A 26193-nucleotide genomic window follows, 5' to 3' on the forward strand; every position below is an offset into this window, starting at 1 on the left:
GGAAGGAGGAAGGGTATTGTTGTTGGAGTCTGCTACAGACTGCCTGGCCCAGGAGAGGACATGGATGCTGCCCTCCTTGAACAGATTGGCAGAGTATCCAGACATCAGAACCTTATCATTATGGTTGACTTCAACTTCCCTGATGTGTGCTGAGAGACAAGCTCAGAAAAGCGACAAGAATCATGCAATTTCCTGACCTGCCTGGCCGATAACTTCCTTTTTCAAATGGTGGAGGAAGCTACAAGGGGATTGGCCATAGTAGACTTAATATTAACCAACAGGAAAGAATTGGTAGATGAGATGAAGGTGGTGAGGACCTTAGGGGGAAGTGACCATGTCCTCCTTGAATTCCAGTTGTTGTGGGGGGCCAAGGAAGTTCATAGCCAGACTCATAGGTTAGATTTTCGTAGGGCCGACTTCGATGAACTCAAGAGGCTTGATAAGAGTCATTCCGTGGGGGAGTGTGCTGGAAGGGAAAGGAGCGAGTGAAGGGTGGGCCCTTCTCAAACACGAGCTTTTGCAAGCTCAAGCCCTCACCATCCCAGCAAGACGGAAACATGGCAAGGGCTCCAAGAAACCAATGTGGATGAACAGAGAGCTCCAGAATAAGCTAAGGGGGGAAAAGGAAATGTTCAGGAAATGGAGAGAAGGACAGACCTCTAAAGAGGAGTATATGAGGGTTACTGGGTACTGCAGATCAGCCATCAGAGAAGCCAAAGCTCAGGTGGTGAGCTCCCCTTCACTGGCGGTTTTCAAGAAGAGGCTGGACGAATATTGGTCAGGGATGCTTTAGGCTCATCCTGCATTGGGAAGGGGGTTGGACTACAAGGCCTGTAGGCCCCCTTCCAACTCTGTGATTCTATGATTCCAGGTCTCATACTATCAAGAGCTACGCAGAGCATGCGTGTCACTCCCATTCTGCAGTTGCTCTGTTAGTAGCCCATCAGTTACTGGGCTCAATCCAAGGTTTTGGCTATCACAAGCAAAGCCCTTCATGGTCCTGGATCCCCATATCTGCAGGGCCATCTCTCCCTCTGTGCTCTCCCATGGCAGCTTCGCTCATCTGAACAGGCCTTCTGCAGATACCACCCTGCAGGTGGGCAAAATGAACAGCTGCCTGTAGACCTGCATTCTCTGTGGTGGCCCCCACCTTATGGAACGGCCTGCCTGAAGAGGTCGGAGAAGAGCCCCTGCTGGCTTTCCACAAACAATGCTAAACTGAATTATTCAAAAGGCCTTTTCTACTCAGATAGGAAGGCTGTATTGTAGGGAGGGGGTCTCAAAGAGATGCTTCCCTAATGAGTTGGGGACCAGAGACTTCACCACTATGTTGTCTTACGTCCTATCTGCTGCTTTAAGTATGTGCTCCTACATACTACCTGTTGCTTTACGTATGCTCCTACTGGGTAGTTCTATGTTGTCGAATGCCAGCCCCAGAATGGCTTAGGCTCTGTTTCAGCATTTCTTCAACTCTGTATTGGATTTTTGCTGATGTTGTCTTTGCAAATTGCATTTATATACCCTACTAGCAACAAAGCCCGTTGTGGGGAAAAAATACAATGAGCTCTAGAAAGGGCAGGGCAGGCGGGCCAGGCATTGCTGCCTCCACCGCAACATGATCTGGTCCAGGGGAGGGCAGGGCAGCTGGGCCTGGCATTGCCCCCTCTGTTGCACCCCAATCTGGGCGGGGGGAGGACAGGGTGGCTGGGCCTGGCATTGCTCCCTCCCCAGTGCCAGCCGATCATGTTGGGAAAGGGCTGGGAGGTGGGCCTGTCCATCCTGCCACCCCCTCACCCCAATCGGGCTGCAGAGGGTTTGGCAGGTGGACCCTTCCCTCCACCAGCCAATCCCAGGCCTGATTTGGGCACTGCAGAGCCAGGAGCACTGCTGGGGGGGAGGGCCCTGGAGTGCTCCTGCACCCTGCAGCCATCCAAGTTGGCTCCGAATTGGGACGCTGCGGAGACCAGGAGTGCTGCCGGGGGGAGGCAGAAAGGGCCCAGGAGCACCTCTGCACCTTGCAGCCATCTTATTCAGCCCCGACTCGAGATGAATCTGGTGACTGTGGAACCTGGGAGTTCTACCTGGGGGGGGGCAGAAAGGGCCCGGGAGTGCTCCTGTGTTCCACAGTAGGTCGAATTGGCACTGCTTTGGTCTGAAATCGCCCTACTGTGGTGCATAGGAGCATGCTGCACCATCAGAGAGTGGGCCCAGGGAGTGGCATTCCCCTGTTTCCCCCGTGCCAATTGGCCTGTCCCTGCAAGTCTATGGCAGATAGACCTGAGCTGTGGGGGTCTGGAGGCCAGGTCAACTTACCTTGCAAAGCCATGGCAAGTAGACATGGCCTTCTCAAAAGCTTGCGCTACAATAAAATTGGTTAGTCTTAAAGGTGCTACTGGACTCTTTTTGATTCAGACATGCAGAGGCCAAGAAGCCATGTCAAATAGATATGGCCTTCGGATGTGCAGAGATCAGGCCTACCCACCAAAGAAAGCTTGGGCGAGTAGACCTGGCCATCAGACATGTGCGTTGGCCAGGTCTACCCACATTGCACATTTGTGGCAAGTTGATCTGGCTTCTGTGATTCAGGGGCCAGGTTTACTGACTGTGCAATATCATGGCAAGTAGACCTGAGTTCTGCGGGTCCGGCATGCAAGTCCAATTACCAAACGCCCGCACACCCTCTCCATGCAGCAGATCGAACCTTGGGGGTGGAAAACGGGGGGGGGGGGAGATAGCAGGCAAGCAACCATCCCTACAATTGCGCCCACTTACCCGCAGCAGACAAGGCTAGGGCAGGATCCTTGGGAGGCAGAGTGCAGTCAAGCCAGGCATGCCCCAGGCCTCATTGACATAATCGAATCTGATGAAGGAAGAGCTGACCGCTTTGCCAAGCCATGGTAAGTAGACCTGGCCTTCGGACATGCGATGGCCAGGTCTACTCCCCTTGCAATGCCATGGAAAGTAGATCTGGCCTTCCTATGAGTTCAGGTCAGGTCTACCCAGCAAAGCCATGGCGAATAGACCTGGTCTTCATACATGCACGAAGGCCAGGTCTACCCGCCATGCAACATGATAGATCTGGCTTCTGCCAGTCCGGATGCCAGGTCTACTCACTGTAGCATGACGGCTAATAGACCTCGGTTCTGCAAGTACGGAATGCATGCCACGTTACACGCCGTCCATGCCTCCTTCCTTGTAGCACGTCAGGGCTTGGGCAGGATCCTTTGGAGGTGGAGCGCAGGTAAGACAAGCATGCTCCATGCCAGCTTGAGCCAGTCGGGGCTGAAGATGGTGGAGCCAACCGCATTGCAATGCCATGGTGAGTAGACCTGGCCTTTGGACATGTGGGAGGCCAGGTCTACTGTCCCTGCAATGCCATGGCCAGTAGACCTGGCCTTCAAACGTGTGCAAAGGCCAGCTCTAACCACTTGGCAAAACAATTGCAGGTAGATCTGGTCTCTGCTCATTCGGATGCCAGGTCTGCTGCCTGTGCCGTGCCATGGCAAGTAGACCTGGGCTTTGCAGGTCCTACATTCAAGCCACGTTACCCACTGCACGCTCCTTCTCCCCCGCGCCAGGGGGAATCCTTGTTAGGTGGAGAGCAGGCAAGCCATGCTTACACCATGACGGCCTTCCTCTATCAGGGATGTGGAAGGCAGAGCCAACCGCTTTGCTGATCCACGGTGAGTAGACCTGGCCTTCGGCCATGCGGAGGCCAGGTTTACTTCCCTCGGCCCTTCTGAGGCCCAGCGGCTTGCCAGGACTGTGCCTGCGCCAGTAAGTCGTCGAATAGACGCTAAGAACATTCTGTTATAGGATTTATTGAAATTTCCTTGATACTACCTGTATTAACCTCAAACCACATAATCCTCTTTGAGTCTCAGTGAGAAAGGCCAACTATAAATTACATCCGATAACATAGTGGGTTTCAGGCGACTCAGAGATTCCACAGAGAAGGCGTGTTGGTCTGCCCCTAGAGGGGGAAGAGGGGAGTTGCTCCATCCGCCAATGGGCCTGAACAAGTCACTGCTGGGCGAAGGAACCAGAGCTGCCCCCCCTTGCGCGCTCCCCGCCGGCAGTGGCCCCAATCCAGGTAGCTGCTGGGCAGAGGAGCTGGAGCCGCCCCCCTTGTGCGCTCCCAAGCCCGCTCGGCGTGGCCCCAAACGGGACTGTGCCGGGCAGGCTGGCAGGTACAGCAGCACCGGGCTCTCTTCCCCTCCCCCAATCTGCGCCTCCAACCCTGCGTGACCCCGATCGGAGCAGCATGTCCGGCTGCCTGATCTCCTCCCCCAACCAGCCCACACCTCTGCAAATGGAGGCCAGGTCTTCCAGCTCTTTGCCAGCAGGTAGACGTGGCATCTGATCCCTCAGAGGCCAGATCTACTTCCTTTATGGTGGCTGGTTCAGTAGACCTGGCCTCTAGAACCATGGAGACCATGTCTACCTGCCATGGATTTGCTGACAGAGCAGACCTGGCTTTCATACTCCTAGAGGCCCAGTCTACTGCCCATAGCCTTGCCAGGTTGGTAGACTTGGACTCTGGACCCATGGAGGCCAGATCTACCTCCGATTCCAGTGCTGGACTGGTACACCTGGCTTCTCTCCTCACAGAGACCAGATCTACCTCCCAGTCCTTTGCTGGCTAGGTAGACCTGGCCTCTGTTACCTTGAGTCCAAAACAGGCTACTAGGGGTGTGCAAGCCAAAAATTTTCGGCTATAGCCGAAAGTAGAAAGCCGAAAGAAGATTCTCTGCTACTGCTGGGTTTAGGAGCCCACCAGGGTGCCTGGTACCACCCCCCTCCCCCCAGGAGTACTCCCTGTCTGCAGCAGTCCATTCTGACCCCAACAGGGCAGGAGCCAGCCAGATCGCCTGCGTTCCCTCTAAGCGGTGCAGTGTTGTGAGCCAGAAATCCAATTTGTGAGCAGCAACTTGCAAGTTGTGAGTGCGCCTTTTCAAAAACCAGAATCCATTTGATTAAAAGACTTTTGATTTAGGTTGTCTGAGGCATTGGTATTGGGTGCCATCAATATGCTGATGACACCCACTTAGGCATGTGGTTCTCAAAAGCTTATGCTTCAATAAAGTGGGTTAGTCTTAAAGGTGCTACTGGATTCTTTACTATTTTGCAACTACAGACTAACACAGCTAACTCCTCTGGATCTACGGAGAAGAAGAATTGTGCCTCATCCAGCCCCGCAATGCACTCACTCTCTGGCTATTCCCTTCTATGTTTTATATAAAAAGGTGCTGTGAAGCATGCCTGCAAATGGCTCAGACCACATTTCTTTCCACAGGCATCAGTGTATTGCCAGTTTTCTTTGCATTTTGGGCAACATCAGGCAAATGAGTTTCAGTAAGGGTTCCTCTTTGCCCACAAGCAAATCCTAAACAGAATGTGATGGGCAGTCATCCCTCCCTCTAACTCTGCTCTGTCGATTGGCATTTCCTGTGTCTTCTGTGGCCAGGTCTGCAGAAAGTAGAAGAAAGCTGGCTTAAGTTGCAGGGGGAGCACCTATTTAGCTTCCAGCAGAGAGCTGCTCATTGGAACAGCCTAGAACTGGCCTTTCGTCGCCCTGGAGGCTTCATGGCTTTAAAACTCTTTCCTCTTCTCTTTGTGAGTTATGGTCATGGAATCTTTGAAATGAAATCAAGTCATAAAGTGTAGTAATGACACGAGACAGGGTCTGGATGCAAAGTCTGTCCCTCCAACATGAAGGCGAGAGTATTATTCACTTGTATTCAGGAACTCCTGGATGCCCAAATATGGCTATTACAACAGTTACAAGTTACACATTCCATTCTCAGCCAACTAAGCACAATATTGCTGTGTTCAGACTTTTGTCTTATCTAGGAAGTATAACGGAAAGAAAGGTACATCATGAGCCTCTGAGCATAGGAGAACGTTACTTAGAGCGTATGGGAGTATTGTGCTCTGTGAATGATGAGAGATTTATTGTTACACATTTAAACTACTCCCTGAATCTTCCCGTGTGGCATGCCAACTGACCAGGAGATCAGGAATGTAGAAATGTAAAGAGCAATTAATGGAGGCTGTGTGGCATGCCTACTCCAGCCTACAATAAAGCATAAAGTCAGCATTGAAGTCCTGCCTTCTCCTTGCTTGCCATTCTGTTTTATGACACAGTACTGCAATGATCTATTCTCCCCTGAAGATATAAGCAGAATGCCATTGATGTACAAAAATACTGGTAAAACTGAGGCCGCAGCTCCCCACTCCCCATGGAGTAATTTAACTAGAGGACAGCCTGTCTTACCAGCACGTGTAAAATTCCCAGACTCGGACCCTAGTTCTGTCATGAATTTTCCTTGCCATGCAAGTCTTTGTGACTAGGGAGTCAATTTTTTGTGTGCATGTAAAATAGATTTCCTTAGTCATGAATTTACACACAAACAAAAAGAGTATTTCCCTACCTGGAGCCGGCAACCCTAGGAGTGTGAAACACCACCGCCATCTCCTCCTCCTCCTCCTCCTCCAACACCCGGCGCTGGGCCAGAGAGGCTGCTCGGTGGGCTGGAGAGAAATCGCATGGGTGCCTGCCACTGCCGCTGCTGCCTTCTCCTCCAGCACCAGGTCAGAGAGGATGCTTGGCGGGCCAGCGAAAGGCCGTGCGGATGCCCACCATGGTGCTTCTTCCACCCCCGGCAAGGGCCTGGGAAAGGCTGCGCAGGTACCCGCCACGGCTCTTCCTCCAGAGCCCGGCGATGGACCTGGGAAAAGCCATGCGGGCACCTGCCACGGCTCTTCTCCCAGAGCCCACCAATGGGCCTGGCACAGGCCATGCAGGTGCCTGCCATGGCTCTTCCCCCAGAGCCTGGTGATGGGCCTGGGAAAGGCTGTGTGGGTGCCTGCTGCAGCTCCTCCTCCAGCACACAGCACCTGCTGTGTGCTGGGGCTTCTCAGCTGTGTGCTGAGTTGTGACAATTCATGTGCCATAGCACAGGAGTGCACATGGGCAGGAACCCTGCCTGCCACCACTTCCTACATATGGTCTAGTGTGGTCCTTCTGTAGTACTTAGGGATGCCAGATTCCCCTACCCTTCTGGCTTACATTTTCGGCATTCCGGGGCACTCCTTGCACACACGCTCCCACATCATGCAGACATGGGAGCACATGCACGCTTCTCAGGGAGCTGTTTTGGGCCTGAGAATGCAGCCAGGGTGGTATTCCCCCACCTTTGCTCCCCCGCCAGCCAGGTGAGTAGAGGTGGCAGGTGGAGGGTGGGAGCAGGGAGTCCCCTGACCCCAGAGGGGGAATGGCATCCCAAGGAGCCCTAGTCCACTTGGCCGCAATCAGAGGCAGAGTTCTCATCCTCTCCTTCTCACGGTGCAGCAGTGGAATAGTTGAGGCAGAAAAAGAAGCTGGGACTGGAACCAGGGCTTTAAAGTAAGGCTGAAAAAGAGAGGCACGAGAGGTTCAGAGCCTCGGAAAAGAAAATTTTGTGAAAGAGAATTCACAGATCCAGCTCTTAAACAGAGAGTTCTTCAAGCATGTCCTCAATACAGCTATTTTTCTTGTCTAATACCTCTAGCTAGGGTTGCCAGCCAGCCACCCATCAGGGGCAGGAGATCCCTCACCCCCAAGGCTGCACCCCGCTGATGCTGCTCAGTTAAACACTGGGGAAGAAATGGGGGGAATGAGCAAAAACCATAGAGTTTTGCCCAAATACCAGAGCGGTTCCAGCATGGTGGCCACATGGAGGTATCACTACCCAAGTGATGTCTGTACTTTGCGCAGCTCTGCAAGGATCTCCCCACCTCCTGCCCTCACCCCAGCCCTTTGCCAGGGGCAACCTGGGGACCTGCCTCTAGCCTACATTTCCCAGGAAGCCCTTCTTCCACAGCCTGCCCGGGGAAAGAAAGTCCTCCTCCATGGGGACGCAGGGATGCTCCTTCTGACTGAAACTACCCCCCCCCCCCATTTCCCTTCCCAACTTAGCGCCATGTTGGGAACTCCTGCAGTGTAACAGTGTTTAATTTTCCAGGGCTCCTTTCCGTAGTCTCTTGTTCATTCTAGGCCGTTCTAGGAAGGAAGGAAGGAAGGAAGGAAGGAAGGAAGGAAGGAAGGAAGGAAGGAAGGAAGGAAGGAAGGAAGGAAGGAAGGAAGGAAGGAAGGAAGGAAGGAAGGAAGGAAGGAAGGAAGGAAGGAAGGAAGGAAGGAAGGAAGCTTGCTCTGGATTCTTTTCACAGCCATTGCTTGCAAAGCCTGAGGGGCTCCGGAGGGCCTGAGACACTGCGAGGTTTTGCACAATAAACAACGTCTGTTTCTTGTCTGAGGAACATGCCTCGGTGTGAATGGAGTCCTCAAGCAGCCAGACCATAGGACTCCGCTATGCAGAGACTCGTGCAGGATGCTGAGGAAGCAAAGGACCAGCAGAGTGTTAGCAGGAGAGGGGGCTGGTCTGGTCTTGTGAGGATGCTGCGATCTTCCCGCCTCCTGCTGCTGTCCGGAGTGCTGCATGCCATGTGACTGGGCAAGGATCGATGCCACAGAGTTGTGCATAAGAAATGTGAGATGAACCCTCCCTTGCCCCCCTCCACTTACTCTAGGCTGGCCCTTGCCTCTCTTCTAAGCCACCTTTGTGATCGGAAAGAGGCCTGTTTCATCCAACCTGCATCTTGGCCTTAATGCTGTCAGACCAAGGAGGTCAGGTAGGGTTCCCAGGTGCTCCCTGGTGACGGGCAAACTCCCGGGGATTCACCACCTTGCCTGCCAACCCACCAGTGGTCGGCAGGAGGTGGCAAGCTCCCGAAGGTTGCCCACCACCGGCAGGCACCCCAGGAATGTGCAATCTGTGCTCCCAAGGGGCATGACAATGTCACCCCTGAAAGTTATGTCATCTCCCCAGCTGTGAGAGCACTCCTGCGCTTCATTTGTAGTCAATTAGGGTCCCAGATGGGCTGAATCGGCCCTTCACAGAGTGGAGGAGCACTCCCATGGCTGGCGTGATGACATCACTTCTGGGGTGACATCATCTCGTAGGCACCAGAGCGCATGTGTACTTCGTGTGCACAAAGAAGACCTCGCTACTAGCAGGAGGTAAGTTCTGGGGCCCCCTCCTCCTGGTGGGAGGGAATAGGGACCTTGCAACCCGAAGGTCAGGACTTTGCTCTGCCATGTGCATCAGAAAAGCTCAGCTGACAAAAAGCAAGTGTTTGTTTGTTGGTTGGTTTGCTTGCTTGCTTGCTTGCTTGATAGCCCACCTTTCTCATGGAGACCCAAGGCAGGTTACAAAACAGAGAAAAGAATTCAATCAGCCTCTCCAGTGGCCCGTGGCCCGTTCAGGCAACGCTGCCGGAGCTCAGCCCTGCTTGCCAATTGCCGCCAGCCGCCCTCTCTAGCAATGGCCCAGCAGGAACCCCCTCGGGGATGCCTGGTCCCAATGTAGTTTGCATTCTCTCCACAAGCCCCTTTTGGTGACGGGGAGAAAAGTAGCCTGGGTGGAGTGGTGGACTGCAAATCACCGGAAGCCAAGGGCAGACTGAAAATTCCCTCTGCAAAAGGCCAGAGGCACCTGAGGACTGAAATGCCAGCGCCATCTTCCTTCTTGTCTGCCACCCATGTAAATCTAGCCAACCTCTTATTCAGCAAGGCCAGATGGAGCTCCTTGGATGCTCCAGTCAAGGCTGTGACAAGCAGCCAGGCCACCCGAGCTCTTCCCTGTGCAGGCAGGCAGGTTGCGTGGCGCAGGGCCAAGACTAGCAATAGGTTAACAGCAAGTCAAAGTGGAACTTCTGGAAAGGAAGGAGACTCCTCGTCCCACAGGGATTTAATTTAGAAGACAACACGGGGAGGTGTTTCGTAAAAACTGTTGATGCTCAGCCAGCAGGGAGTCACGTGACTTCCCCGCAGAAAGCCCCCCAGGCCAGGAACTGTGGCTTCTCTTGGGCAATGACAGCAACAGCCAAGCACGTGGAGGGTGAGGAGCCCGAAGAGAGCAAGGCTGGCGGATGTGCTCGGTGTGGGAGAAATGTGATGGGGGGGGCAGGGTATCCAGGCAGTGCGCTGGTGAGCTCAGCATGTGTCTATCTCCCCACTACCATCCTTTGGAAAAGAGTGCTTCTCTCGTCGACAAAATCTTTGCCATTGCTTCGTTGAAGACATGGTGGGGGATAAATTCACCAGGTTGAGCTAGTCAAAGGGATTTTGGCCATGGCAGATGGTGAGGGGTCCTAGGAGGAAAGGCTGAAGGAGCTTGAAATGTTTAGCCTGGAGAGGAGACAACTGAGAGGCGATAGGAGAACCATCTTCAGGTACTTGAAGGGCTGCAGTATGGAGGATGGCGTGGAGTTGTTTTCTGCTGGCCCAGAAGGTCGAACCAGAACCAGCAGCTTGAAATGAAATCAAAAAAGCTTTCAGCTAAACATTAGGAAGAACTTCCTGACAGTAAGAGCGGCCCCTCAGTGGAACAGGCTTCCTCGGGAGGTGGCGGGATCTCCTCCTTTGGAGGTTTTTAAGCAGAGGCTGGACGGCCATCGGACAGCAGTGCCGATTCTGTGAACCTGCTGGGCAGATCACGAGGGGGAGGGCGGGAAGGGTTCCGTCGGGGCTTGGTTTTATGGCCCCTTCTTACACGCCCAGGGTGATGCTGGTCACCACTTTGGGGTCAGCAAAAAATTTTTCTCCAGGCCAGTTTGGCCAGGGATGCCGGAGGTGCTCTGCCGCCTTCTGGGCATGGAGTGGGGGTCGCTGCGGGTGTCGGGAGGAGGCAGCTGTGGAGTTCCTGCACTGAGCAGGGGGGTGGGGCTCTGTGGCCCCAGAGCTCCCTTCCCTATGATTCCATGATCTGTTTGTTGGGGCACAAAGCAGCGACGGAGCAGCAAGGGAGGAAAATGCAAAGGAGGGGGTGAGCAGAAGCAGGGCTTGGTCTCCTTGGTGGTGAACGGGGAGGAAGAGAGAGCCAAGCTACAAGTGACCAATTACAATTGAACGGCAAGTGAAGAGACGTGCGTGGCTTCCTCCCTGTTCACTTGCCATTCACTTGCGCTCCACTTGATCTCAGAGACTTCAGAGGGAGAGGCGCCCGCTGGCTTCTTCCCAGGCCCCTCCTTCGGCCCAAGCCAGCATTCCCACTAAAACTGGCACCAGACTGTAGTCACTACTACCTCACCATGAGGGGGAGTTCTCCCACATTCTTCCTATCAGTCCCCAAGCCTGGCTTTCTCCCCCTTTCTGGCATGCACCCCATGCCCAGGCATGCAGAATCCAACAGACATTCCCAAGGAAAGAGCCTGGATCTCAATCTCCAGAAGGAGAAACCCCATTTATTAGGACAGTGCTGCGGTTGGGGCCATGTCAGCCACCTCCCAGAAGGAGCAGAGGAAAGGCGCAGCAGGGCTTCACATCCAAGCGGCTCCTTCCTGGCTCATCCCAGACGGAACTCCTTGGCTTAACCTGAGAAAAAAGAAGAGGCCCTCAGAGCTGGTTCCCCTGCTACCGGCACCTCCTGGACAGCACCCCTGGAGCTGAAGGGAAGGGGACCCTGCCCCCAAGTGCCTGCTGAAGGATGGGGAAGGGAGGGCCCAGAGACCAGCCTCCAGAGCCGGAGTGGCTTGGAAGGGCAGAGACCCAGCCCTGGCGTGGCTGGCATTCTGCTCCCCAGACGGGAATGCAGTCGGGGGTCTTGCATCAGAGGGATGAGGGGCCAGAGCCCTGCTCGTGCATCACAGCTGGGGATGTCACTGAATCAGAGAGCCCGAGAGCCAGCAGGGGCCTCAGAGGCCACCTAGCCTGATGCTCAGCTCCATGCAGGAAATCGAAAGGGACAGAAGCCCCAATAGAGAGCAGCCAAGTCTTTTCCTGAAGACCTCCAGCAAGGGAGTGCCTTCACACACACACACACACACATGTGAGCACACACAGCCCAAGTAATTGCTTCCACTGTGTGGCTGTAGATCCAGAGGAGTTAGCTGTGTTAGTCTGTAGTCGCAAAACAGTAAAGAGTCCAGTAGCACCTTTAAGACTAACCAACTTTACTGTAGCGTAAGCTTTTGAGAACCACAGCTCTCTTTGTCAGATACATCTGACAATGAATCTGACGAACAGAGCTGTGGTTCTGGAAAGCTTATGCTACAATAAAGTTGCATCTGACGAAGAGAGCTGTGGTTCTTGAAAGCTGATGATGCATCTGATGAAGAGAGCTGTGGTTCTCGAAAGCTTATGCTATAGTAAAGTTGGTTAGTCTTAAAAGGTGCTACTGGACTCTTTACTATCTTGGAGAGAGAAAGTCTGGAAATGACTGCTCTGCATTCGTCCTTAAGCCAAGGGTGGAAGCTAGAAGAGTAAGAGATGGGGGCATCTATCAGGGGACCGGTTGTGGATGGAGGGCACTGATGACCTGTTCTTTGCTGCTCCAGGGTGCCAACACAGCAGATGGCTAGAGGATATATGGAGGCTCCCAGGCCCAGACTATAAGTTCCCATCTGGCCTTATAAGATGGCTGCCTCTCAGTCTGACCCACTGTTGCCAGCCTCCAGGTGGGGCCTGGAGTTCTCCCAGCATTACATCTGATCTCCAGACTACAGAGATCAGCTCCCCTGGAGAAAATGGCAACTTCAGACCCTAGAGTATCCCATAAGTTCCAGGTGCAACCCTTTCTCCACAGGCACTACAGAGCTGAAATCTCCCTGAATTTCCTAGGCTGGAGTGGGCAACCCTGGCCGGAGCGGTCAGCATGGAAGACCTGCCTGAGGAAACGGTTTGAACAGCAGAGACTTATCCTGGCTCCCCCCCCCCCGGGAGCCACTCCAGCCCACTCTCTCAGGCTCTCCCTTTCCTTTGTCCCTTCCATCCAGAATAGCGGAAGGGGATTTCCTGCCCACCCCAGCCTTATTGCCTGCTCAGGCCCCGGAGTCTCTTACCGTGGCCGCCACAACGGGATCTGCATGCTTTCAGGGATCCGAAGTTGTTCCTGTTCCCTTTGCAGCCACTGTAGTAGAACTTCAGACACATCCCTCTGCCTGAATTGTAGTACCAGCGGAGAGATGAGCCGTGGCAGTCCCCCACCTTCTTGGGGAGCTGGCAGATGTCTTGGGAACAGGGGAGAGAGAGAGAGAAATCGGATGCACCAGCAGGAAAGAGAAACAGCGAAGCCCATCAGGTGGGAGAAACCCTCCGGGCATGCCGGCAAAGGCTTCCCTGCGTCCTCAGGCCAAGGCCGCCTCTGCCATACTCACAGCTAGAGGCAGAGGCAGGGGCGAAGCGGGCCCAGAGGGTGAGGAGCCCCAGCAGGAGGAAAGCGATGCCGAACCTCATGGGTGCTCCTTGGGGAAGATGCTGCTGACTGGCCGGCACTGCAGAGCAGGCCGGGATATAAATGCACCCGGGACGGAGCTGGAAGCGGGAGAGGTCACGACTCACGAGAGCAACTGCTGCGGCAACTGGCCAGATCCGGCTGGTGTTGTCTGAAAGCATTCCTCATTTAAGAAAAGGGCTATAATTTAAACCACGGAGACAGCCAAGATCTGGGAGCTTCAGGGGAGGTTGCAGCTTGTTCAGGGAAGGAAGGAGTCCGTAGGGCAGAGGTCACGCCTGAACTGGGCACCACAGTTAACAGGGTTTCTTTCTTGGGCACACACAGCCTCGGGTCCCCTGAATGTTCTGGGGTACCTCGGTGAGTCCCCCCACCCCACCCCACCACCCCACCAGTTCTGCCCTTTGTATGAGCTCCTGGCCCCTGCTCTCCCTCTGCTGCGCAGCCTCAGGCACTGCACCAGATCTCAAACTGCTTTTGGCTGCTCTGCTGTGTTTAAACGCTTTGGCATGCCCCCCAAAAAACATTTAGGAAAGAAGAGACCCACTAAGATCAAACCCCTGCCGTTTTCAGGCTGGAAAAGTTGCACGGGGCAACGGCTTCTCCTCACTGCAAAGCACACCTGACAGATGCTGGGAACTCTGGGTGAGGAGGAACCCCCGGCATAGGTGAGCTTCGGCCCCAAGTGCTGCCCTGGATGAAACTTAATGTGGACATCTTGCCGGAGGGGTCTTCTAAGTGGAAAAGAAAAATGCAAGGAGTGTTTCCAAGGGGAGGCGAGCAGTTCTCGGTGTGGTTGTGTGCTTGAGGTTGGTTTGGGCTGGGAGTTCCAAAGGTGTCTGTGTCTGTATTGCCTTGTTGTATTTTATTATGGGGTGCTGCACCCTCCCATTCTCTGCCCAGAAGCCCATGGGTATCCATGCCAAGGGCTCTTCCTGAAGAACAGCCTTCAAGCGCCAAAGTTGCCACCTCGCCTCTAACAGGTTAAGCCAGAAGCAGGTCAGGCAAAACATTTCCCCTGCAGAGTGCCCTGCCCGGTTTTGCATTCTTGCCCATGATGACACGGATTCCCCTTGAGAGCACCAGATTCCTGCTTGACGCCCTCCCAGAAAAGCACCCCTGCCCTGCATACTTCCCTGCCTCTGTCTCCAGGCTGTCACGGAAGGAGGAAGGAGGGTTGGAGGCGGCCCTGCCTGGCTGAGGGCGAAGGACATACTGCAATGGGGGAAAGGTCAGATTCAGGCAGGCTTCCTCCTCTGGGCACTTCAGCGGGGAGGGGCTCGTCTGATGAGCGTTGGGGGATTTTCCACGGAGTGCCCCGCACGCTCTTCCTTCCGTCTCGCAGCAATTGTTCGTTACAGCTTCAGCTTTGCTACAAGTGGGCTGATGCCGTCTGTCTCCCCAGCCAGACCCTGCTGTGATCCCGCTGACAGGGCAGCCATTCCACTTGCTGGGACATTTCCTTTTTTTTTTTAAATTTTATTGGATGGGTCATTATACAAATATAAAAACATACACAGTTAACTTTCCATCATATTGTAATACCCCCCCACACCCTTCCCACCCTTTTCTGTTGACTTCGGACAGTTTTCCATTCCCTTTATTACCTCTTAAATAAAACCTTAACCAAGCTAAAATATATATAATATAATAATACCTATCTAATGATAAATACCATTATCTAACATTCCATATCCTTTAGTACTATCTATCCATAATATCCAATAACCTACAATATAATATGTCCCCTATATTAATAGCTATATACTACATTCTAAGAATGGGTCATAGTGATATATTTTATACCATTGCTATCTTTAGATAGCACAATTACATATATCTATCATATCTATAATGTTCAAAATTATTAATATCCTTTATATTTTTATCCAGTTCATGACGTTATAACCTAGTAAATTATAACATATTGTTTGGTTGTTGTGGGTTTTCCGGGCTGTATTGCCGTGGTCTTGGCATTGTAGTTCCTGACGTTTCGCCAGCAGCTATGGCTGGCATCTTCAGAGGTGTAGCACCAAAAGATAGAGATCTCTCAGTGTCACAGTGTGGAAAAGATGTGGCAGGTCATTTTTATCTACTCAGGAGGGGTGGGGCTGAGCTGAGTCATCCTGTAAGAGTTTCCCAGGGTGTGGAATGCTAATGGCGGGAGGCTTCACTGTATCCTGAGGAGGTTCTTTTGCATATGGATTGGTGCTTGATGTGCTAATCTTCTCTGCAGGGCTATTGTCGAGTATAGAGTGTTTTGTTAGCCTGGTGTTTTTCAGAACTGTAAACCATGCTCTGTTCATTCTTAAGGTTTCTTCTTTCCTGTTGAAGTTTTGCTTATGCTTGTGAATTTCAATGGCTTCCCTGTGCAGTCTGACAAAGTAGTTGGAAGTGTTGTCCAGTATTTTGGTGTCCTGGAATAAGATACTGTGCCCTGTTTGAGTTAGGCTATGTTCAGCCACTGCTGATTTTTCTGGTTGTCCAAGTCTGCAGTGTCTTTCATGTTCTTTTATTCTTGTCTGGATGCTACGCTTTGTGGTCCTGATGTAAACTTGTCCACAGCTAGGAAAGGCGGAAGGACGAGAGGAAGACCCAGAAGGAGATGGCTGGGCTCAGTGAAGGAAGCCATGACCACCAGTTTGCAAGCTCTGAGTAAGGCTGATAATGACAGGACATTTGGGAGGTCTTTCACTCATAGGGCAGCCGTAAGTTGGAAGTGACTTGATGGTACATTACACGCACACTTACATACAAAAGAAATAATTACAGTCCTGATTTCCACTTTATATTTATTTATTATATTATATTTATAGACTGCACTGAAGACTGCAGATTGGCTAACAAAAATGTCATCAAGAAGCAAAATATAAAATCACAAAAGAACAAGACACAGGACCAGATACTAACGGAGGCCAGTCAGAGCGCAGCCAAGGAGATCCCAGGAGCAGCCCGGCTCATCATCTCAGGGGCTCTTCACAGCGCCCAAACAGGGACAAGGAGCGCACAAGGTGGGCCTCGTGGGCGTGGAGGGGATTTCACAGCTATCTTCCAGGAAGCCAGGACGGACCCCTTAGCACTCTGACGGTGCGATCCTAAGCAGAGTTACTCCACTCTAAGCCCATTGATGTCTGCTGCAATGCCTGGCTTATGTTGCGCAAGTCGGAAAGAGCCTCAAGCATTGCAAGTGTGGGTCCAGGAGTGGTGGCCCCTTCCGAGCCTGCAGGGACTGACTGCTCCCTTCCAGAAGGACATATGAGGTGGCCCAGTGGATCGGATCGGATCGGATCAGCAGTGCTTCAAGACTAGTGGCCAAACAGTTGCCCCTGAGAACCACTAAATAGGACAGAGGACCCAAGGTCTTCTCCCCCTGATGTTTTCTCCCAGCTCTTGGATCTTGAGGTTGACTGCCTCTAATTAGGGAGGTTCCCTTTTCTCACCATGATGTGATGGATTTCTCCAGGAATCTGTCTAACCAGGGCTGGTGCATCCATTGAGGCGGTGCTGGCAGCTGCCTCAAGCGCTGACCGGGGGTAGGGGCGTGTGCCGTGGGGCTGGCGGCAGCAGTGCTGGTGGCTGAATAGGAGGGCTGGGAAGGGCTCCCATGTGCCGCCCTGGCCTCCTGCAGCACCTGGCCCGCAGGTGCCTGGCCAGGAGTGCGTGCTGGTGGCAGCAGTGCAGGGCAACTGAGCAGGCAGCCTCCCAGCCCTCCCACTCACTTGTCCCGTGCTGCCGCCAGCACCAACACACAGCTGCAGGCCAGCCAGGCGAGGCAGGCAGCCACAGCCCCATCCAGGGGCCACTGCCACGGAAATCAAGCCACTGCGAAACCAGTTCCTTATGCAATACAGGATCCATGGAAGAAGCTGTCGAGACAGGGGTCACCTCCACCTTGCAGGCCGAGATGCCGAGAGCATCGTCACTCTTGGCTCCAACCCCAAACGGGTTTGGCTTCAAGTTTCATAGGCCAGCACCTAACAGCCCTCAGTTTAGGGGGTGCAATTTCAAGGGCACTCCCCATTGGGAAAGAAGCCCTGGAAAATCCCAGCCTCTTCTTGCTCAACTGTGGACATTCTCCAGACTCCACCCAGGCAAGGAAGGGTTTATATCCAAAGCGTCCAGGATCATCCGTGGCACTTAGACTCTTCTGCAAGCAGCGCAATGAAGGCCACGATCCTCCCTCTCCTCCTCATAGGTCTTCTTGCCATCTGGGCAGGGATGCCAGATGCAACAGAAGCGAAAGGTAAATTGGAACCCACCCACCCCCTCAACGGGCCTGTTTTGCTCAAGGTGACTTTTGGGAAGTCCTACCCCCAGCCCAGGCCAAATGAACGAGGGGAACTCCGCACAGCGATTTCCTATCCGTGTCATATTTTTCTAATGCTGCTGCTGTCCAGCATGGAATTGTTCTGGCAGTGCATGATTGTGGCAGGAGCCGAGCGAATCCAGAGCTGCAACAAGCTGGGCTGTATTTCAGAGCATTAAAAGGCCACCAGCTCAGGGCACCCAGGCATGGAGGCAGCGGTTCTGCCAGAACCGAGAAGACCCTCCTTGGCCCTGCAGCCTAGTGACACCTGCCCAGAATGATGGGCTCTAGAAACATGCTTGCCCTGGCTGCTCTAGACAGCTCCTTCTTCTTGATCCTTTTTCTCAGACATCTGCCGACTCCCTGCCGAAGCGGGTCCCTGCCTTGCCCTTTTTCCCCGCTGGTTCTACAACTGGAAGGCCAAGGAATGTCAAAAATTCAACTATGGAGGCTGCGGAGGGAATGCAAACAACTTCAAGACTCTAGAAGAATGTCAACGTGTGTGTGGCGGTAAGATCCTGGCGTCATTCAGATGGAACAGGGAACGCCACAAGGCCTGATCCCCCGGCAGGGAGGGAGAAGGTGAAGAGGGAGGGGCCCCCACAGTGCACACACCCCTCCCTTGTTGGCTGACAAAGGCAATTGTTCAGGGAGCAGAACGTCCCTCTCGGTAAAGGCCCAATAAAACGGAGAGCGAGTCAAGCAGCCTGGGTTGGACCTAGGAGGGAAGGAAGGGAGAGGAGAGGGTGAGAAACGGGGAAAGGGAGTGAGAAAGCAGAGGAGGAAAAACAGAAAGGAAGTCGGGGGGGGGGGCGTGAGAGACAGGGAGCAGCCACAGAAGGAAAGAGGAGAGGGTCACGGTTGTGGCTGCTGAGCGCAGCAATAAACAGGAAGGGGCAGGAGAACCATAGAGTATCTCTCCTTGAGCCCAGAGAGTCCCACCCCCATCCACCTCAGAAGACCAGCTTAAAAAGTGTGACCAGACACCTTTCGTTCTGGTTTAGCACATTTTTGTGCATTACAAAAAGTTTGAGTTCTTAAACATCATCATATCTCACATGGTTTCAATGAAGAATGCTCTCCCTCCCGCCTCCTTCCCCCACCGGGATGGACTTCCCAGGGCTTCTATCCCTCACCCAAGGGATCCTCCCAGACGGAAGGCAGGCAGGAGAACAGAGCATTAGCATTGTGGCGGCAGAACAGCCACCTGGAGAGACGTGGGTGAGAAGGCTTTTCCATCGTCCTTTCCCATTGACCTCATCCTGGCGCAGGTGGCGCTTGGCTGGGTCCTCTTACGAGCAGAAGTAGTGAGGGATGCTCAGCCCTGCACCTGGGCCAATGTGCCCCCTCTGTGAGGTTTCAGCATGTTCCTTCCACTCTTGGATGATGTGACCTACTCTCTCTGCTGTCCATAGAGGAGGCAGCAAAAGGACTTGGGGAAACTGACATGCTTTGCAGGTGGGAGGGGAAGGCACAGGAGGTAGATGACCTTCTCCTCCCTTCACTTGCACTTGTGTAAAAAGTTATTCTGATCCCCACCTTCATAACCCCCCCATACAAACACCAGGGATGCTTTTAGATGAAGAGAGAAACCCTGCCCTGCCCTGCCCTGCCCTGCCCTGCCCTGCCCTGCCCTGCCCTGCCCTGCCATGGGGTGTGTGTGTTATTAAAAAACAGAAGACTTCTGGATGCAAGGCAAGTCGGCTGCCTCACTGGGGAGGCGAATGGAGCAGGGCAGAACCAGGCTCTGGAGATCCGGCTGCCTGCCCAAATGGCAGGGCAGCAAGCAAAGCCTTGGCCCCTCTCTTTGTGAATCGCTGGCCTGTGATGGGATTTCTTCTGGACGGGGACAATTAGGTTTAGGCCAAAACCTTTGCCTCGTCCCCTCTGAAGCCCACCTTCTGGCACATTGCCATCTCCTTCAAGCAGGGCATTCACGCACCCCTCTCTTCAGGCCCAGTTGGCTCTAGGAAGCAGTGCCCTGGGCATCCCCCCAAATCATGGGACTGAGGGGGACGCTGCACACGGTAACACCAATCCAGGAGGATGCGATGTGGGGCAAACACGAGCCAAGACTTCTGGGTGGACTGCATGCCTGGCAGGCACATGCCCGCCGAGTCACTCTCTCCCCAGCCCTTCCCCCTTTTGGACCAGAAACTCAGAGGAAATTTCATTTAGACTAGTTACCCTTCTGAGATGAACAAACAGAGCATGCTCAGCACAGCAGAGCTTTTCAATTAGCTATTATCCTCCCTCGCTTCTGTGCCCAGTGCCTGGGGTGGCCGCCCTTCTCCTGCCTCTTAGCTTTTCTGTGTTCCTTCCAGTGCCCCTCCCGAGGGCTTCTGGAGAGTGCCCCAAGCCCCAAGGCGCTGGGCTCTGTGTGGAACTGTGCACCGAGAGTGGCGGGTGTGGTGCAGGAGAGAAATGTTGCAGCAACGGCTGTGGCCACGTCTGCATGAAGGTCACTGGTGGTAAGAGACACCGATGGATGCCACTGCCTTTGCTCCAACATGGGCACTGCCCGGGAGCAAGGAGGGAATCGGGCCAATGGGGGCCCTTTGGGGCAGGTCTACATTGCAGTGTTTTACGTGCACTTCTGAGCACAAGCCGGGAGCTCCAAGGTGGGGCTGGGGCGAGAGAAGTGAGGCAGACGGAGGCACTCAAGGGGACCCCTAAGCCTGAAGAAAGGGGTCAGACATCTAGGAGAAAAGGTGCCAGCTGCGGCAACTGGACCCCTCCCTCACAGCCGGGGTCAGGCCCAGTCAGGGGGGTGGGTCCAGGGCCCCAGTGACCGCTGCTTTCTCTTCTTTTTCAGGGAGGGGCTGAGCCAGCCATGGTGACCGCAGCACACATGCGTTCTGGCCAGAGTTTGTCCGCTGCCCAGGACGGCCTCACTGCTAAGCCTCTTGCCTGCTTCCGTGGGAGGAGAAGAGCAGGCGGCTCATCGTCCAGACGTGATGCAATTGTGTGTGTTATTATAACGGGCAATAAAAAACCAATATGAGATTCCAGTTTCAGTTTGAACTTGCCAGGCGGTGGAGAAATGGGAGGGGGATTGGTGTAGCACTGTGTAAACAGGGTTGCCCCTCACTATCTGCAGCGCTGAGGCTTCTCTGGCTGGCCCTGATCCTGGGCACAGTGACAGGACCAGCACCCCAAAGGTTCCTGTCCAGGGAAGAAAGGAAAGTGCTTGAGGGAATCCCCGCCATACGCTGGAGCCATCTGGCCCCTCCTGATACCTTTTTGAAAGCAAGTGTGGCCTTGTCTTTCTTTTTTCCCTGGATGAGTCGACCCTGGGTTTTTTTAATGAATTCTTGTAACACCCCAAATTGGGGAGTGGAAAAGGAAAGGTTGCCCTCTGCTGCACTTCTCCGGCTCTGCAACGCCCTTTTTGAGATACGGTGACCACAACTGCATACAGCATGCCAAATGAGGCCACCCAATATATCTATGCAAGGGCATTATTGTTTTTATTACTTTTCCTAATAACCCCCAGCACAGTGTTTGCTTCTTTCACTGCTGCTGCACAGCAGGTTCACACTCTCATCGAGCTGTCCACTACAACCCCAAGGTCTCTTTCCCTCTGGGACTCAGCCAGTTCAGATACCACAAGCGTAGGCTTGCAGCTGTCCACTACAACCCCAAGGTCTCTTTCCCTCTGGGACTCAGCCAGTTCAGATACCACAAGCGTAGGCTTGCAAGCTGGGATTTCTTGTCCGCTGTGCATCGCCTACACTTGCCTACATTGAACTTCATTGGCCGCAGTGTGGCCAACTCACCCAGCTGGTGCACATCCTCCTGGAGCAATTCATAATTCACCTTGGATTTCACCATCCTGAATTGTTTTGCATCATCTGCAAACCTGATCACTCCCCTCCGTTATGGATCATTTATGCACAAATTAAATAGTACTGTCCCCAGGACTGATCCTTGAGGCACCCCACTGTGTACTTCCCTCGGCTATGAGAAGGATCCCCCGTCTGCTGCTCTCAGGCCTCCTGGTTCATCCTGCCTGCTGAGGTGGGAATGCCCTCAGCCACTCTCAATCGCTCCCCAGGACGGCTCTGGGCAGATGCATTTCAATGGTGTTGGAGATTTGTCTGCTTACACTATTGAAAATGTTGTAACTCAAGGATTTTTTGATCTGACCTTCCATATGAAAAGTAGAATGCTCTGGATTTTATTTTTTTTAAATGCCTTGACTTCAGGAGGTGGCATGACTCCCTGGGCACATACCCTGCCACCCTAACATCTAGGGGCATCGGCATTGGCTCAGGAAACTCCTGGAAAGTTGGAGGCAGTGCCTGCGGAGGGCTGAGTTTAGGGAGGTTTGTGTCGTCACTCCTGAGCCAGCAACGAGAATTCATCAGAGGGAGAGGAAAGGGCTGGGGGCCTTAGTGCGGAGGACCAGGAGTGGGTGAGGAAGGAATCGGTCTTACCTCCTCCTCCCCTCTGGCTCCTGTCCTTGTAAGTGGGCCCACTGCACTCAGGGCCGAATGCCGTGGCTTCAAATTGGATGGCTCTGCTCTAGGCTTCTCTTCTTGACTCTACGACGTATCATAGAGATCCAGAAGGGAAAGCCCTAGAGTATCAGCCTCCTTGCAATCATTGTGTCTCCTGGGCCCCAATCTCTCCCAGTCTGGAGGCTGGGTAATTGGAAGCTCAGAATAGTACCGCGGGAGAAAAGAATAATTTTACCTGTACCACTCTCCAGTGTACTTTCCCTTCTGCGCTTCGTTTTGACCCAAACGGGAGGATATACATAAAGATGGCACAAAGCAGGGCCAGGACCTCTTTCCCCAGTTTTGATCCAATTAGAGGCCCCCATAATTGACATTACTTTTACAAGATGGCTGATCCAGACATAGATGTCAAACATCCTGAGACTTCTGATGATTAGACAGGTCTTCTTTTGCAAACGTACAAAATGCTTTCATTGATCATTTAGGCTGCTTAGTTTAGAAGGCTATGCTGCGTCCTGGCAGTTTGAATCAAAGTGAAGACATGCCAAATTAATTAATTAAATTAATTGATCAATTAGTCAGTTAATTGATTAAGTGGTTGATTAAATTAAATTAATTAATTATATTTGATTTATATTCTGCCCTCCCCACATCAGCGGGCTCAGGGCGGATTACGTCATATACATTATAAAAAACATTAACCTTTCAACTTTAAAACCAACAGACAATAATATATAATTTAAAATCTAAAACACAGAGTATAAAAAGCAGAAGCACAGAAACAATTCATATAATCCATCATCCAACCGCCCCTAAAAGCATATCACAAAGGGTCGGGGGGGGTAGCTATCTCCGGATAGGGAGGGACGATCCCCCTCTCTTCAACCAGTGGGGGGCCCTGCCCAGCGTCAGCCATGCGCCTGGCGGAACAGCTCTCTCTTACAGGCCCAGCGAAAGGATAGCGAGTCCTGCCGGGCCCAAACTCCAAACTCCACCCAGGCAAGGAAGGGTTTATAGTCTGGCTGCCCAGGCTCATCCGTGGCCCTTAGACTCTTCTGTGAGGCAACCCCATTGTAGCCACATGTAGAGGCCACGGCCATGGAAACAGAGCCACTGCAAAACCAGTTCCTTATGCCATAAAGGATCCGTGGAAGAAGCAGTCGAGACAGGGGTCACCTCCACCTTGCAGGCAGAGATGCCGACAGCATCATCACTCTTGGCTCCAACCCCAAACGGGTTTGGCTTCAAGTTTCATAGGCCAGCACTGAGCAGCCCCCGGTTCAGAGGTGCAATTTCAAGGGCATTCTCCATTGGGAAAGAAGCCCTGGAAATTCCCAGCCACCTCTTGCTCAACTGTGGATATTCTCCAAACTCCACCCAGGCAAGGAAGGGTTTATAGTCTGGCTGCCCAAGATCTTCCGTGGCACTTAGACTCTTCTGCAAGCAGCACAATGAAGGCCACGATCCTCCCTCTCCTCCTCGTAGGACTTCTTGCCATCTGGGCAGGGATGCCAGACGCAACTGAAGCAAAAGGTAAATTGGAAGCCTCACCCCCCAACCCCCGCCCCCAAACGGGCCTGTTTTGCCCAAGATGGCTTTGGGAAGTCTTTCCCGCAGGCCAGGCCAAATGAGCGAGGAATTTCCTTTGCATGTTATATTGAATTTCTTATCCATGTTATATTTGTCTCGTAATGCTGCTGTCCCACATGGAATCGTTCTGGTGGTGCGTAATTCTGGCAGGTGCACAGTGACTCCAGAGCCGCAAGGAGCTTGGCCCTATTTCAGAGCATGAATTGGCCACCAGCTCAGGGCACCCAGGCATGGAGGCAGCAGCTGTGCCGGAAGCAGCCAGCCCCTCCTTGGCACTGCAGCCTCGTCATGTCTGCCCAGGAATCGTGGGCGTGAGGAACATGCTTGCCCTGGCTGCCACCCCTGCTCTAGCCGATTCCTTGTTCTTGATTCTTTTTCTCAGACATCTGCCGGCTCCCTGCCGAAGTGGGTCCCTGCCTTGCCCTTATTCCCCGCTGGTTCTACAACTGGAAGGCCAAGGAATGTCAAAAATTCGACTACGGAGGCTGCGGAGGGAATGCAAACAACTTCAAGACTCTAGAAGAATGTCAACGTGCATGTGGCGGTAAGATCCTGGCTTCATTCAGATGGAACAGGGAACACCACAGGGCCTGATCCCCCGGCAGGGAGGGAGAAGGTGAAGAGGGTGGGGCCCCCAAAGTGCACACACCCCTCCCTTGTTGGCTGACAAAGGCAATTGTTCAGGGAGCAGAACGTCCCTCTCGGTAAAGGCCCAATAAAACTGAGAGCGAGTCAAGCAGCCTGGGTTGGACCTAGGAGGGAAGGAAGGAAGAGGAGAGGGTGAGAAACGGGGAAAGGGAGTGAGAAAGCAGAGGAGGAAAAACAGAAAGGAAGTCGGGGGGGGACATGAGAGACAGGGAGCAGCCCACCTTCTGGCACATTGCCATCTCCTTCAAGCAGGGCGCCCGTCTCATCAGGCCCAGTTGGCTCTAGGAAGCAGTGCCCTGGGCATCCCCCCAAAGAATGGGACTGAGGGGGACACTGCACACGGTAACACCAATCCAGGAGGATGCGATGTGGTGCAAACATGAGCCAAGACTTCTGGGTGGACTGCGTGCCTAGCAGGCACATGCCTGCTGAGTCACTCTCTCCCCAGCCCTTCCCCCTTTTGCACCAGAAACTCAGAGGAAATTTCATTTAGACTAGTTACCCTTCTGAGATGAACAAACAGAGCATGCTCAGCACAGCAGAGCTTTTCAATTAGCTATTATCCTCCCTCGCTTCTGTGCCCAGTGCCTGGGGTGGCCACCCTTCTCCTGCCTCTTAGCCCTTCTGTGTTCCTTCCAGTGCCCCTCCCGAGGGCTTCTGGAGAGTGCCCCAAGCCCCAAGGCGCTGGGCTCTGTGTGGAACTGTGCACCGAGAGTGGCGGGTGTGGTGCAGGAGAGAAATGTTGCAGCAACGGCTGTGGCCACGTCTGCATGAAGGTCACTGGTGGTAAGAGACACCAATGGATGCCACTGCCTTTGCTCCAACATGGGCAGTGCCCGGGAGCAAGGAAGGAATCGGGCCAATGGGGGCCCTTTGGGGCAGGTCTACATTGCAGTGTTTTACGTGCACTTCTGAGCACAAGCCGGGAGCTCCAAGGCGGGGCTGGGGCGAGAGAAGTGAGGCAGACGGAGGCACTCAAGGGGACCCCTAAGCCTGAAGAAAGGGGTCAGACATCTAGGAGAAAAGGCGCCAGCTGCGGCAACTGGACCCCTCCCTCACAGCCGGGGTCAGGCCCAGTCAGGGGGGTGGGTCCAGGGCCCCAGTGACCGCTGCTTTCTCTTCTTTTTCAGGGAGGGGCTGAGCCAGCCATGGTGACCGCAGCACACACGCGTTCTGGCCAGAGTTTGTCCGCTGCCCAGGACGGCATCACTGCCTGCTTCCGTGGGAGGAGAAGAGCAGGCGGCTCATCGTCCAGACGTGATGCAATTGTGTGTGTTATTATAACGGGCAATAAAAAACCAATATGAAAATTCCAGTTTCAGTTTGAACTTGCCAGGCGGTGGAGAAATGGGAGGGGGATTGGTGTAGCACTGTGTAAACAGGGTTGCCCCTCACTATCTGCAGAGCTGAGGCTTCTCTGGCTGGCCCTGATCCTGGGCACAGTGACAGGACCAGCACCCCAAAGGTTCCTGTCCAGGGAAGAAAGGAAAGTGCTTGAGGGAATCCCCGCCATACGCTGCAGCCATCTGGCCCCTCCTGATGTAGGTGGGGTCTTCTCTTTTTTTTCCTGGATGAATCTTCCCTGCTTTGGGGAGTGTGGAAAAGGAAGCGGTGGAAATGAGTAAACTCCTAGTGGACAGAGAAGGCTCAGCAAACCCCTTATTCTCCAGCTTGAGGGAGGGGCATCCAGAGCCTCTGTGGCATCTAGCCAGGGATGCCCCCAAACCCTCCCTCCCTTTGCAAATGAACAGGCAACACAAATCTTGCACAAGGTGGCTGAAGTCATGCACAGGGGCTGTATTTCAGAGCAAACTTTCGGGTTCCGGTGGTGTTTCCTCCAGGCTTCAGTTGCAATGTGTCCCATTTTCTACATGGGGGTCAGGATAGTGTCCAGAGGGGTTATTATGCCTAT

At 53.4% G+C, this 26193-nt stretch overlaps 3 protein-coding genes across 3 annotated transcripts; 2 read left to right on the forward strand and 1 right to left on the reverse strand.

The window, feature by feature from the left end:
- Positions 1–11273: 11273 nt before the first annotated feature.
- Positions 11274–13435, reverse strand: LOC129330458 (kunitz-type serine protease inhibitor textilinin-4-like). Its single transcript, XM_054980493.1, has 3 exons — positions 13198–13435; positions 12883–13050; positions 11274–11416 (listed from the first exon to the last, which is right to left on the reverse strand). The coding sequence occupies exons 1-3, from the start codon at positions 13433–13435 to the stop codon at positions 11412–11414; spliced, it is 411 nt and encodes a 136-aa protein (XP_054836468.1). The 3' UTR covers positions 11274–11411.
- Positions 13436–17427: 3992 nt separating this feature from the next.
- On the forward strand, positions 17428–20586 carry LOC129331025 (kappaPI-actitoxin-Avd3a-like). The gene is made up of 3 exons (XM_054981347.1): positions 17428–17517; positions 17929–18090; positions 20396–20586. The coding sequence occupies exons 1-3, from the start codon at positions 17436–17438 to the stop codon at positions 20404–20406; spliced, it is 255 nt and encodes an 84-aa protein (XP_054837322.1). The 5' UTR covers positions 17428–17435; the 3' UTR covers positions 20407–20586.
- Positions 20587–23472: 2886 nt separating this feature from the next.
- LOC129331024 (kunitz-type serine protease inhibitor homolog delta-dendrotoxin-like) lies at positions 23473–25591 on the forward strand. The gene is made up of 3 exons (XM_054981345.1): positions 23473–23576; positions 24016–24177; positions 25412–25591. The coding sequence occupies exons 1-3, from the start codon at positions 23495–23497 to the stop codon at positions 25420–25422; spliced, it is 255 nt and encodes an 84-aa protein (XP_054837320.1). The 5' UTR covers positions 23473–23494; the 3' UTR covers positions 25423–25591.
- The last annotated feature ends 602 nt before the right edge of the window (positions 25592–26193 follow it).

Source organism: Eublepharis macularius, chromosome 5, assembly GCF_028583425.1.
Source record: "Eublepharis macularius isolate TG4126 chromosome 5, MPM_Emac_v1.0, whole genome shotgun sequence".
In the NCBI taxonomy this organism is placed as follows: domain Eukaryota; kingdom Metazoa; phylum Chordata; class Lepidosauria; order Squamata; family Eublepharidae; genus Eublepharis; species Eublepharis macularius.